At 55.9% G+C, this 11,941-nt stretch overlaps 1 protein-coding gene and 1 long non-coding RNA gene across 9 annotated transcripts; one reads left to right on the top strand and one right to left on the bottom strand.

Annotated features, from left to right (window-relative positions):
* Positions 1-119: 119 nt before the first annotated feature.
* On the top strand, positions 120-11,480 carry CDIP1 (cell death inducing p53 target 1). 7 transcript variants are annotated; one of them, XM_048961444.1, is made up of 6 exons: positions 120-233; positions 8,156-8,254; positions 8,498-8,591; positions 8,912-9,055; positions 9,281-9,545; positions 9,978-11,480. In XM_048961444.1, the coding sequence occupies exons 3-6, from the start codon at positions 8,507-8,509 to the stop codon at positions 10,087-10,089; spliced, it is 606 nt and encodes a 201-aa protein (XP_048817401.1). In that variant the 5' UTR covers positions 120-233; positions 8,156-8,254; positions 8,498-8,506; the 3' UTR covers positions 10,090-11,480. The 7 variants fall into 7 exon arrangements, with proteins under 7 accessions (XP_048817401.1, XP_048817403.1, XP_048817396.1 ...); XM_048961446.1 differs by having other exon boundaries at positions 8,493-8,591; positions 9,284-9,545; XM_048961439.1 differs by having other exon boundaries at positions 8,493-8,591.
* On the bottom strand, positions 247-4,646 carry LOC125700584 (uncharacterized). Of its 2 annotated transcripts, none has more exons than XR_007379973.1 (3): positions 2,600-4,646; positions 1,216-1,817; positions 247-1,040 (listed from the first exon to the last, which is right to left on the bottom strand). It is a non-coding gene; the product is annotated as an uncharacterized LOC125700584 (long non-coding RNA). The 2 variants fall into 2 exon arrangements; XR_007379972.1 differs by having other exon boundaries at positions 1,216-3,989; positions 4,104-4,646.
* Positions 11,481-11,941: the final 461 nt, after the last annotated feature.

Raw genomic sequence — 11,941 nt, 5'->3', positions numbered from 1 at the left:
CGTTACCCGGCGACAGCCGGGGGTTCCACCCCGCAGCGCAGGGCCGAGCCGCCGGCGGTTCGGCGCACGGCGTAGCCAGGCCGCTCTGACAGCCGCCCGCGGGGAGGGGGCGCCCGGCCCACCCCGCTACGCCAGGCCGAGGCTCCGCAGGCCTCTGCCGGGCCCGCCCCGCAGCGCAGCGCCACGCCCCGCAGGTGCCGGCACGGAGCGCCGGGAGCCGTCGGCCCGCTGCGGTAGGTGCGTGTGCGGGGCCGGGAAGGGCAGCGCGCGGGGCGCCGAGAGACGGAAAGCCGGGGCTCCGTGCCGCGGGCAAAGCGGCCTCGGGAGGCGAAGCCGGAGGGGGACGGGGAGGCCCGGCTGTGCCGGCGGCGCGGGGACGGAAGGGTCGGGCGTGCCGGGGCCCGAAATGTCACCGTGTGCGAGCGAGGGCACGGGCTCGGAAATAGGCGGAACGGAGGCTGTCGTACGGCCCGCCGAGGGGCTGCGGGGAAAGGGGAGCGGGGCCGGGACAGACGGGGAGAGAGAAACGCTGCGGCTGGTGGGGACGGTGCAGGCGGTGTCCGTCAGCGCGTTGGCAGCTCCCCGTGAAACGAGAAGAGCCCTTCCTGCTCATGGATGCCGTTGTGCAACAGCGCGTTCCCGTTAGGAAATACTGGCAGGAGGCTCCAGCCACGGGAGCGCACAGACCTCGGTTCTGCCTCCCACGGGGATCGGAGCGGCAGCTGCCACAGCTGTTACGGAGGCGTTCGGCTGCTGGGAGCTGCGGGCCCCTTGTGCTGCTGTCCTCTGGGCTGCCTGAAGGAGCCACGCTCAGGCTGAAGCCTTTCTGGGTCTCTGCGAGCGTGGGTGTGTGAGTACAGGATGACCATAACGTGTCGCTCATTCGTACTCAGGAACAGAACAACCTCGGGTCACCGTGGGAAGTGCAGGCTGAGAACTTCCCCAGAGGTTTCCCTGGCTGAATGGTGCAGCCACATCCACGTGCCCATGAGATCTCTGGAGCAGCTAGCAGCGTGGCTGCTCTGTTGTCCCTGGGTGTTCTGTGAGGAAGATAGAAAGAGAACAACCTTATGAATGCCTGCAACGCTGCACTGTAGTGTGGGCTGGGGCAGAAGGGGGCGAGGCCATGATGGTGGGGCAGCTCTCCCAGGCATGCCCTGAGCTGGGCTCTGGTGGCTGCATCCACACAGGGCTGGGTCAGGCTGTGCTGAGTACCTATAGTGTGACTGGGACAGGCAGCAGAGAGGGAACTTCTTCAGAGCCGCAGCCCTTCCCAAGACAGAAGGCTGTGCCGAGGTCTTGCTGTGCTCCCTCAACAGGTCCTACACAACTTCAGTCCACCTGAAGTTCAGTTCCTCAGGCACCTGCTCTGACTGGAGCTACTGTTAAGGAGGGAACGTGTCTCTGTCAGTGCCAGGTCTCATTTTCTGAGCATATTTTTGGAGCTCACCTCCCAGCTGACCACGCTTTGCGCATGCGATGTCATGCAGTGATGCAAAGCACGGTTACTGCTCTCCTCAGGATGGAGCACAACTAGTGGATGCTCTCCTCCAGCTAAAGGTGTTCTGACAGGATGTGCCCACAGCACCAGTACTGTGCTCTGGGGGTTCTGCATTCTCAAACAATCGCTCTCAGTGCCAGCCTTACTCACCAAAATCACAAGAGGAGGCTGCAGGCTCCCCTGCCCCTTCAATTTAGAATTAGACAAATACTTGCATTTAAGTTGTGTCATTGGTGCAGAAGTCTTCCAGCTCAAGTGGCTGTGGAAGGAGGCAGGCAGTCTTCTGTAGCTGCTCAGATCTAAGGTCTTCTTTTTGCTATAGGTAAGAAGAAAAATGATATCAAGTCTTCCACATCTGCCTGTAGTGCCATTATAAAGCTCAGTTTGTTTTCTTACAATTGCTTTAATCAGAAGACAATAACTTAGCCTGAAAGAAGCTAACTCTTCAACAGTCTTTTGGTATAATTTCTGTAGGGCCTGCAGCCAGGCCGTGCATTACTGCTGGTATTACCATAGGATGTGCATGTGCTGAGTGTCTGACAGCGATGAGACAGTTTTTCTACACGAAGACACGTTTACTTTGCACTGGGATAAGATTGATGGCTGCCAGCTGAGAGCAGGAGCAAATAGTATTTAAGCAATGTAAAGATTAAAGTAATAACAAAGGCAGCAGGGCTGAGTTTAATTTCAGGATTTGAGACAGGTTTGCCAGCTTCTAAGTGAAACGTGAAAGGACACAGCAACGAGGAGCTGCTCTCCCAGAGTGACCCCATGCAAAGCTGCTGAGAGCAGGGAGGGCAGGGAACTGGAGAACGGCAGGTGGGTGCTGATAGTATCGCTGCCTGATGTTCTAAGAGGGAACAGTTAATCACACAGTGCTCTTCTTTCTGCCCAGTGCACTGAGGGTAGTAGTTTGTCATGGGAACTGCAGCTGCTCTACTGATCTTTGTGGAGTTCAGGTTTGTTTTTCACTTCTGGGGGTCTGGTTTTACAGCCGTTGTGAAGACAAAGAACTGCAGCCTGAAGGTGAGATTTGTTCTCCCAAGGATTTCAGAGCAAGGTTTGGGAGTGTGCCACTTTACAAACAGATGTTTGTACCTGTTTTATCTTCGGAAAACACGTGGCACACAACTTCTCCTTGGGACGTGACGTTCACGCTGCTTTCCTGTTGTTCCCCGTTGCTGTTTTCCTGTTGTTCCCTGTATCAGTCCCATGAGCAGCAGCACAGCTTCCACAGGCAGCATCAAATCCATGCATGCTGCACTGTGTGCATCTCCTCACGTCAAAGGGAACACAATTAACACAGAGGCCATAAAAACCACAGTCCATTTTCTCATCAGTACAGAGGCTGGGGGAGCTCCGCTTTTACTTCTGGCACAGAACGCTGACAGAAGCTCTTCTCTGCTGCTGAAGCATTGCTTTCAGCTCATTCACTCCCAGGTGTCTCGTGGCTGTGGTCTGCCTGACATCTGCTGTGTTCTGGGAAAGAAAAGGCTGCCTGGCAGCCTAACAGGCACAGGGCTGCAATGGAGGTGGAACAGTATCTTATAGTTTAAGAGCGTTCAAAGTTATGTGCTGAGATGGTGGGCCCTCCACCCTGCACCAAACATTCCCGTTGTGCATGTCCCACACCTGCTTTGATCCCAGTCTCTGCATTGAGGTGGAAGATCTCCACCAGAGGGCCTTTGTTACCCTGCAGCACCAATCTGATGGACCTTGGGGGGCAAAGGAGATCCAGAGCCTTTTCTTCTTAACATACTCTAAAGCAGCTGATTAGAAAGACACAGCCCCCCTCAGTCATTTGGGAGGAGCAGCCAAGCAATCGCATTAAAAATAAGCCCTTGGTGCTCAGAAATCCCTCTGTGTCTTCCCAAAGCCCCGCAGCTGGAGAGTAGGTGTAATCTTTGAGATTACGGGCAAAGGTTGCTGTAACCAGGAGAATTATTGTACAATCGATTTCATTTAGGTCACGGAACGAAGGCTGTCACGTGGAAAGATGTCAGGAAAGCTTAACCATAGCCTGAGCTTTCAGGACTGGGTGGGGGAGTCCTGAGTCTTGGTCCCCAGTACAGCTGCTGTCCTTGTTTCCTCCCCCCTTGGCCATGACTCAGCCCTTCCCACAGCTCTGTTTCCTGGTTGTTGGATGGGCTGTTGTTGGCCAGTAGCTCCCAGCTGATAGGAGCAAGGAGACCCTCGTGTTGTTTTGCTGTTTTCTCCTCTCGCTTGTTGTTACACCCTGCTTTCCTCCGATCTTTTCCTTGTTCCTGAATTACTGAATCATCTCAAGTAGCTGATATGGTGTCCCTTATTCAGTTATCTTTGCTGAATAGCTTTAGTCTTACTAAGATCAATGCTCTTTCTGTTAAGACTTAGACAAGTGGGAAGCAGGCAGAACCATTATCTATTTTGCCTTGAAAATACAGTTGACTTTAAAAGCAACAGAGGTCCTCTATGTTTTCCCAAATTTCATGGTTGCCAAAAGAAACGTCTGTAGCACAATGGAAAGTGCAGTTACAGCAGAACAGCAAGATCCCAGGCTGCAGCAAGTGAGGATTCACTCAAAAGCAACAGCATTGGGCACAGAAATAAAGAAGTTGCTTACCTTCAGAAAACCTCAGGTAGGCAGGGATCTCCAGAGAGATTCTCTCATCTCCACTGCCAGCCCTTAAATGAGGGCTGGGAAGGGGAGGTTCCTGGCTCCAGCCCTTCTGGTTACTCAGTGCATTGCTCGCACCTGAGCTCCCCTGGGCTGGCCCTGCCTTCCCACCAGGTGCTCCATCACTGCTTCAGGCCATGACTTGGCATTTCTGCTATAAAGTCTCAGACAAAAGCATCAGAGAACTCAAAGCACATGGTGCCCTAAGACAGTTGGGTGTGAAACTCTCTAAGGCTCGTGTTGGAGTGTTATAAAGCAGATGTTCTTCAATGTCAACAGTGGATGCATAAGAGTAATCCTGCTATTATGCACAGCTTACACAAAGGATCTTCAGTTTATATGCATTACTTGTGTTACATACGCAGAAGTTTCCCAGAAGTGTGTTATGTATTCAGTGATCGATTCCAAGCGGGACCTCCAGTTTCCTTGGTGCAAAGACTCAGCAGAACTTCCTTATCTCCTTGGTTCACACACGGCTCTTTCTGTTATCCAGATAAGAATTGCAGGGCAGGAATATCCACCAACGAACGCTAGCAAGCTTAACTGTGTTGCTGTGAGTTGTGCCATGCAGGGGCAGTGTTCTTCTTTAGCATCCCCCCACGTTTTTGGATATGCTGTTTTGTTGTTAATCCAACCAAGATAAAAGCATTTCTGCGTGAGGAGGCTCTGAGAACAGGCGCTGCTGGATGAAATCAGCCTTCCTGAGGGCACTGCAGCTGGAAAACCCAGTGATGATCCAGCCTTTGCATATAGCTTCAGTCCTGGGGCTTTTGGAAACCCTCTAACCAGCATCTCACAGTAAGGCAGAGAGGTAATGACAGAGAAGGGCTTTAGAAGAGCTCAGAAGGGAGGCTTGGGGGCGTTGCTGAGCATTAGTGATGCTTTGAAATCAGTGGAAGTGCCTGGGTTTTAAGAGGCCTTCTGCTTTCTGTGTCTGCTGTTGTGGGGTTGATGTGGCTCACATCCCGCACATGCCTCAATGGAGATGGTGCCCAGAGCTGTCCTGGGGAGGTATGAGGCCACTGTCTGTTCTTTCTCCCTTGTCTTCCAAGGGCACACAGCACTGTGTGCTCAGCTGCAGACCTCACTGAGCGTGGTAGCTGAGTTATGTCGGATCTGCTTGTGTCTGAGCAGGGCAAGTGCTGTGGCTCTCTGCGTGTCCTGTAGGATTGCTGTGCCTCCCAGCAACCATCAGCAGAAGAGAATGGTGGGGAGCAGCTCTGACTTGACCAGAGTGCATGGCAGTTCTCCGCATGCCACTGTTGAGCAGCAGGTTTGGGGTGAGGGCTTACAAAGGAGTTGGCAAGGGCTCAGATCCTACTCAATCCCAAACCATGCTTCACTGCTGTGGCCTTTAAAAAAGCAGATGACAGTGAGTATTTCTCAAGAGTCCTTTGGAAAAACACAAGGTGACTCTGTGCTGCTAAATAGGAGTGTCAGCAGCTCTGCTGGTGCCAGGCAGCACTGCTGGGGGGGGACAGAAATGCTGGTATTTCGGAGGCTGCGGCTGGTCCTGCAGTGAGCTCTGGCTGAGGAAACATCAGTACTTGGACATGTGTTGTGGAAGGAAAGTGGGCCTGGAATCATCACCCGTGTATTCAAAGTCAGCTCGCTGTGTTGCACAGTCTGCGAGGGAGCTCCAATGGGGTCTGGGCACTGATTGGTCCTGGCTGAAATGTGTCTCTGTCTCCATCCTGTATGACTCTCGTTTCTTCCTCTGTCAGAGCTCAGTGTGTTATTTAATGGGAGCCCCACATCCATTCAGCTCCATTCAGCAGCAGTGTCGTTGCATTCTTTGACTTTCTCTGAAAAAATTCTATAGAATGAGTGAGTAATGAACAAACAGGCTGTTCTGATCGGGGTGCAGCAGCATCTGACGCTGCCATGTCACCGGGACGAGCAGTGTGTGGAGAGCTGTGCTTTGGCCACCCGTAAGGAGTACCAGCTCCTTAGAGGACCAGCATCCAGAGGACCACAGGAGGTGCTCACTGATGAGCATGACTTGAGGTCACTGTGGCTGTTCAGATCTGAGGGGACAGCAGGATGGCACCAGGATCATGGTTCAGAAATGCCTGCAGGAGCTCTGTGTGCCAAATGCAGCCTGAGCTGTGATGGTGGCTGCTGGCAGACAGTGGGAGAGCAGGAAAGGCTGTTCAGGCTGAGGAGCAGGTGGAGGTAATCTGAGTACAAATAAACCTAGGCTGAAAACTGCAAGGTTTCCCATCCACTTAGAGCCAGGCTCTGCTCCTTCAGTTTAGAAGAACTCTGCATTTTTGGCTGGGAGGGCCATCTCCTCTGTCCATCCCCATCCTTTTACTGGTTACCAGCTCCTGTTGGGTCAAACGATCTTGAGCCAGGTCCTCAAAGGACACGTATGGAGCATTTGTGTGATTCCATCAGACCTTCAGCTCAGGTCCCACTAAACTTAGCCCGAGTTGTCTGCGCAACTTTTCTCCCTCTGGGTGCTCACCTCCAGCTGTGCTGGGATGCAGTGCTGGGAGCGATGTGTGGGGTGAGCTCTGTCTGGCACCAGCCCTGTGCTGGGGAGCCCTGCACTCCTCATGGAGCTCGTGAGTGGAAATGGGCAGCAATGGGCTTTGTGCTTCTTGCCCTGAGATAAAAGAAAGCGTAGGAGGAATGGCTTCTGAAAGGCTTAGAAGCAGCAGCAGGCTTTCCTTTCCTCCAGGGAAGGGCACACGCAACATCTCACACTTTATGGATCTCTTTTAATAAGCAGGATGTTGCATTAGGAGTGGCTGAGCACGAGCAGAGCAGCTCTGCGGCCCATAAACATCCTCCCTTCCTCTGACGGCCATCCCTTCGGGCCAGGGGCAGCTGGTGTGGGATGGTAACAACCGGTGTCAAACATCAGCCTGTGCTCTGAGCTGGAGGCAGCAGCTCCTGGTGCCAGGCTCAGAACAAGTGCTGCAGCACAGGGCTGGCACTGCCCCTGGGGCTCTCCTGCAGGAGCCCCACGCAGGGCAGGAGGGCTGGCTGCCTTCAGAAGAACAAACCTTTTTCTTTACATCCCCAGTGAAGCTAAAAGGGGCACGGCCCAGTTTGTGGCTTTGTAGGTCATGGGAGGAGGAGAGCTCTGCAGCGCTTGGTGCGCTGGGGATGGCTGCTTTGCTCCGCATGGCAGCGCTGTGTGAGCCTCATGCGGGCTGTGTGCCTGCTTTTAAGGAAGAAAACAGAGAGGAAGATGACTCCCCAGCTGCCCCAGTATTGTGATTGGAAGCAGCGTGTCTGTATCATAATAGTTAATAACGCTGGGCAGAGGTATTTCTCAGTAAATACTGACATCCTGGAGAGATGCAGTGGCTGTCTGGGTTCTGCTCAGCTCCTCAGTGCACCGAGCTGGTCCCCGGGGCAGCAGCAGCACCGGGGCACTGCAGCAGCACAGTCCATGTGCCCTGGCCTGCCGGGAACCATTGCTGGGAGATTTGGATGCTGTGCTCAGCCCCTGGGGGAGCTCCAAGCACTGCCTCCCGGGCACTGACAGCAATGTCACAGTGTCCCCTGCCCCGTGCTTGATGGCAGCCTTCCCGAGCAGAGTGAACAGCCTCTTGGTATGTTTCCCAATTTAGTCACGTCCTACCAGCTGTAACTGAGCCAGAGTAAACAGGAAAATCGGGTTGCTTGATGTCACTGCACTTCCTTGGAGTGCCAGGCCCGCCTCTGGCTCCCATCCCTGCTGGGTCCCCTGCACACGGGGTTGGGGCCTACGCCATGCATGCCGGGTGGTGCAGCAGCCCCAGCACTGCAGGATCTGCAGGGGAATCCCCAGCCCACAGGATGAGAACTACCCCAGGCTGTGTCCCAGTCTCTGAGCATGCAGGTGGGGCTCTGCGATGGGCTGAGGGCAGAGCAGCTGTGCCAGACACCAATGGGGTGCACAGAGCTTCACTCCCATACCAGCACTGGGGAGGGGAGGTGAGGGCATGCAGCCAAGGCAGCTTTGCAGTGCTGTAACCTGCTTGCTTTCTCCTTTTGCACAGGTTTGGTGGGGTAGGACAGTTTCCAGGGTGCACTGCTGAGAACTGGCATTCCTACCTCTGGCAAAACTGCTGAGCTCCTTGCTGCAAGGAAGAGGCCGGGTAAGCTCTCAGCCATTGAGCCTGTGCCACCTCACGCTGCAATTTAGAGCCATCAGGCAGCGTTCCACCCTGGGTTTGTAACCCAGCTCAGGGCCTGCCCAGCTTTGTGGCCAAGGCTTTGTAGGCTTTGTATTGCCCTCGATGAGGCTGAGGCTATTGCTGCAGTGCCACCAGGCCTCTCATTCAGCTCTCAGCCAGCACCCAAGGCGGGCTGTCTGCTAACAGTGCTTCTTTGCAGGGCAGCCCTGAGCCATGTCCAACGACCCTCCACCACCCTATCCTGGAGGCCCCTCAGCACCGCCGATAGAGGAGAAGCACGGCCCACCCCCTGCAACAGGTACTGAGGGTCCCAGCTGCCAGCAGGGTGCCTCTGCTGGGCAAGCAGGAGCAGGGGGAGCTCTGCTTGCTGCATGAATTTGGGCTTCTCGTGGCCCTGGGCATGCTGCCTTGGAGCAGTGCCTGATGGGCACTTCCCTGTGTTGTCTGTCATGTCCCCACAGTTGCCACAGACCCTCCCTGTGTGCTTTATTCCCCTTCCTCACAGTCTCTCCTTCTCGTGCTGTGTCCTCTTTCCCCACAAGGGCTCCAGATAGCTCAGCCAAGCCTCCACTGTCTGCTGCCTTCTGCTGTGGCTGCTCACTCTGTGTTTCCTTTCAGATGGCATCTCCCCAGCCATGGTGCAGCCCCAGGGGGCTCCCATCCCTCCTCCTGAATTTGGACCCCCCCCGTATGAGCCTCCACAGCCGGGCTTCGTGCCCCCACACATGCCCGCAGAAGGCTCCGGGCCCTACATGCCGCCTGGTGAGTGTGGGGAGGAGCTGTGGGCCACGGGGTGGTGCTGGGTGAGAGAAGGCAATGAACGGGGGCTGGGCAGGAGGGGGGCTCAGTGCCTGCAGCGAGCAGCCTGCAGTAGGGCTGCCCACACACATAACTGCGGTCGTGGTACGGCAGCAGAGCACGGTCCTTGGAGACATGGCCTCCTTTACCTCACGCAAAGACACATCTGTGCCTGTTTCTGTTTCCCAGCAGGTTATTATCCACCCCCAGGCCCTCACCCTCCCATGGGCTACTACCCTGCCCCTGGCCACTACCCGTCTCCCAGCGGCCACACGGCGACAGTGCTCGTCCCTTCAGGGACTGCCACCACAGTGACCGTGCTGCAGGGCGAGATCTTCCAGGGCGCCCCGGTGCAGACAGTGTGTCCTCACTGCCAGCAAGCCATCACCACCAAGATCACCTACGAGATTGGGCTCATGAGCTTCCTGCTGGGCTTCTTCTGCTGCTTTGTGGGGTAGGTGCCGCCAGCAGCCCTACCACGGTGGAGCTTACTGCACATTGCTCCTGGTGGCCCCGATGCCAGTGGCTGTGGCAGAGCTGTTGCACAGCTCACAGCTTTGTGGGGTGGCAGCGTTTGGAGCCCTGAGCTTCTGCTAGCTGTGAGGAAGCTGCATCCCCAAAGACATTTTGTAAAGCCACCAGCATCAAAGAGGCTGTGTGCAGGAGCCATCGAGCCCTGTGCCCAGACCTTGTGGTGCTGCAGGTTGGCAGCAGCAGGGGTTGGATGGATGGGGGGGGGCTGCCATGGCTGGCTCACAGCAGCAAGTTCTCACCCCTTCTCCAGACCCAAGAGCAAAGCCCACGCGTGGCCCCTTGCCTGCTTTCCTTCCCCGACCCACAGCTGGGAGCCAGAACTCACAGCACTCTGCATCTTCCCATGCTCCAGGTGCGATCTCTGCTGCTGCCTCATCCCCTGTCTGTTCGATGACTTCAAGGATGTGACACACACGTGTCCCAACTGCAAGGCCTATATCTACACGTACAAGCGCATGTGCTAACAGCACCCCGGGAGCCTGAGCCACTGGAATGACACCGGCCCCTCTCCCACTGCCGTCCTAATCCACGCGTGTGCAGCACTCCTTTGCTTACCCTTGGTGGTGTGTATGTGTGTCCCTTCCCTCCCTCTCGCTCCAGGCTGTGACTGCTTCCCCAAGCTCCGCTCCTCGCTGTGAACGGTCAGACTGGGGACGTGGTGTGGATGCACGGGGCTGAGCCCCAGGTGCTGCGTGCAGGGCTCCCTCTGACAGCTGCTCTGCAGCACAGAGGAGCAGGGCTGTCCTTTGGCACCTCTTGCTCGAGGACATCAGCACAGCTCCTCTTGCCTGGAGCAAGCTGGGGATGAGCAGCAGCTGCTGGAGTGCCCACCCCTCACTGCAGCCCACTGGACATGGTGGGGTGGGGGGAGCATGGATATGCTGCCCCGCTTGCTGTTCTGAGGGGATGGGGGAAGCAAGAGCAGCTGGTAGAGCACACTGCAGATGCAGCACGGCCACTGCATTCAATTGCAGTCCTTTTAGGAAGTGGCCTGGTGGAGGTTTGGCATTGAGGAGACAAAGCAGTCAGTGCCAGGTTCCACCTGGCTCAGGGCTCTCTCCAGCCAGGTCAGTAGAACCTATAGGCAACGTGTCCCAGGTAGAGGCAAATGGAGCCGCCTTCAAGGCACAGCCAGGGAAAGGGCTGCAGCACAGCACCCTCAACCAGCCCATCCATCCTGGTAGGGAAGCCCCAGTGCCTGGTGTCCGCTGCTGCTCCAGCTGCATGCACCTCCTCCCAGCCCTGCTGCAGGTGTTTCAGGGGAGGAAAGCCCCTGGCTGTTTCTCACCCACCTGGTAAGCTATTAGCAGAAGTGCATCCAGCATGTTGCTACCTGCCCCGGCGCTGTAGAATAGGGGACTTTGTTACCTGACTGCAGCTGGCTCCCAGCTCTGGAGCAGATCCCTACCCACTTGCTGCAGAGCTGCACCCCACCCTAAGCCCAGCAGGGTCTGTGGGCACCACAGCAGCACCCACCCTGCTGTCACCACAGGCGCATCCTGTGGGGTTCCTTGTTGCATGTGGGTGTAGGGGTTTACTTTTAGCTCACTTTACACGGGGCAGAAAGATGGGGGCAAGCAGCAACACAAGCTGCCAGCAGCACTGTGACAGACAAGGGCCGGAGGACCTGAGAGCCAGTCTCAATTTCTGTGGGCACACCTCATGCTGGTTCCCCCTGCTCTCACCTCCTGCAGTCAGGGCAGCAGAGGTGTGCAGCCCCCAGAACTGAGCAGAGGGGCTTCTCGGGGAGCATGTCTGCAAACAGCCTGGCCTGCACAGGCAGCTGCTGTTTGCTCAGAGGTGGAACTGTGACACTCGTCCCAGTATTTGTACGTAAATAAACATAAGACCCTGAGCTCAGTGTACGTCTTTTCCTTATCCCCCTGCAAGCAAATACACAGATCTACCCCAAGTTTGCTAAGTGAGGGTTGTATGAGTGGGATAATCGGGGCAGCATTAATCACTGGAAGAAGAGCAGCAGTTTCCTACCCCAGCTCAGGATGTTAAGGGCAGCATTGGGCCTGGCCCAGGTAAGGAACCTCCATTTGCGCAGCCCTGGGCTGCACTCCAGGTTTCCCCAGCTCCACCACTCAGGTATCCCTTCTCCAGTCCAACTGCTCACCAATGACAGCACTGGAAGAAGGCAGAGGGGTTCCTGCACTGCCAAATCACCTCCTCACAGGAGCTAGGAAGAACTCAAGAGGCAGCAGTGATAGGGTGGCCTGTAAGGACAGGAGGACCTCTTTCTTTACTAGGAGAGTGGTTAGGCCCTGGAACGGGCTGCCCAGGGAGGTTGTGGATGCCCCGTCCTTGGAC

Source organism: Lagopus muta, chromosome 15 (assembly GCF_023343835.1).
Source record: "Lagopus muta isolate bLagMut1 chromosome 15, bLagMut1 primary, whole genome shotgun sequence".
In the NCBI taxonomy this organism is placed as follows: Eukaryota; Metazoa; Chordata; class Aves; order Galliformes; family Phasianidae; genus Lagopus; species Lagopus muta.
Note: the sequence above shows the minus strand (reverse complement) of the source record. Positions and strands in the feature narration are given on the sequence as shown.

Coding starts and splice junctions, on each gene's coding strand:
- CDIP1 (XM_048961444.1), top strand. CDS start 8,507: ATGTCCAACGACCCTCCACCACCCTATCCTGGAGGCCCCTCAGCACCG. Junction 8,592..8,911: donor CGGCCCACCCCCTGCAACAG/GTACTGAGGGTC, acceptor GTTTCCTTTCAG/ATGGCATCTCCCCAGCCATG. Junction 9,056..9,280: donor CGGGCCCTACATGCCGCCTG/GTGAGTGTGGGG, acceptor TCTGTTTCCCAG/CAGGTTATTATCCACCCCCA.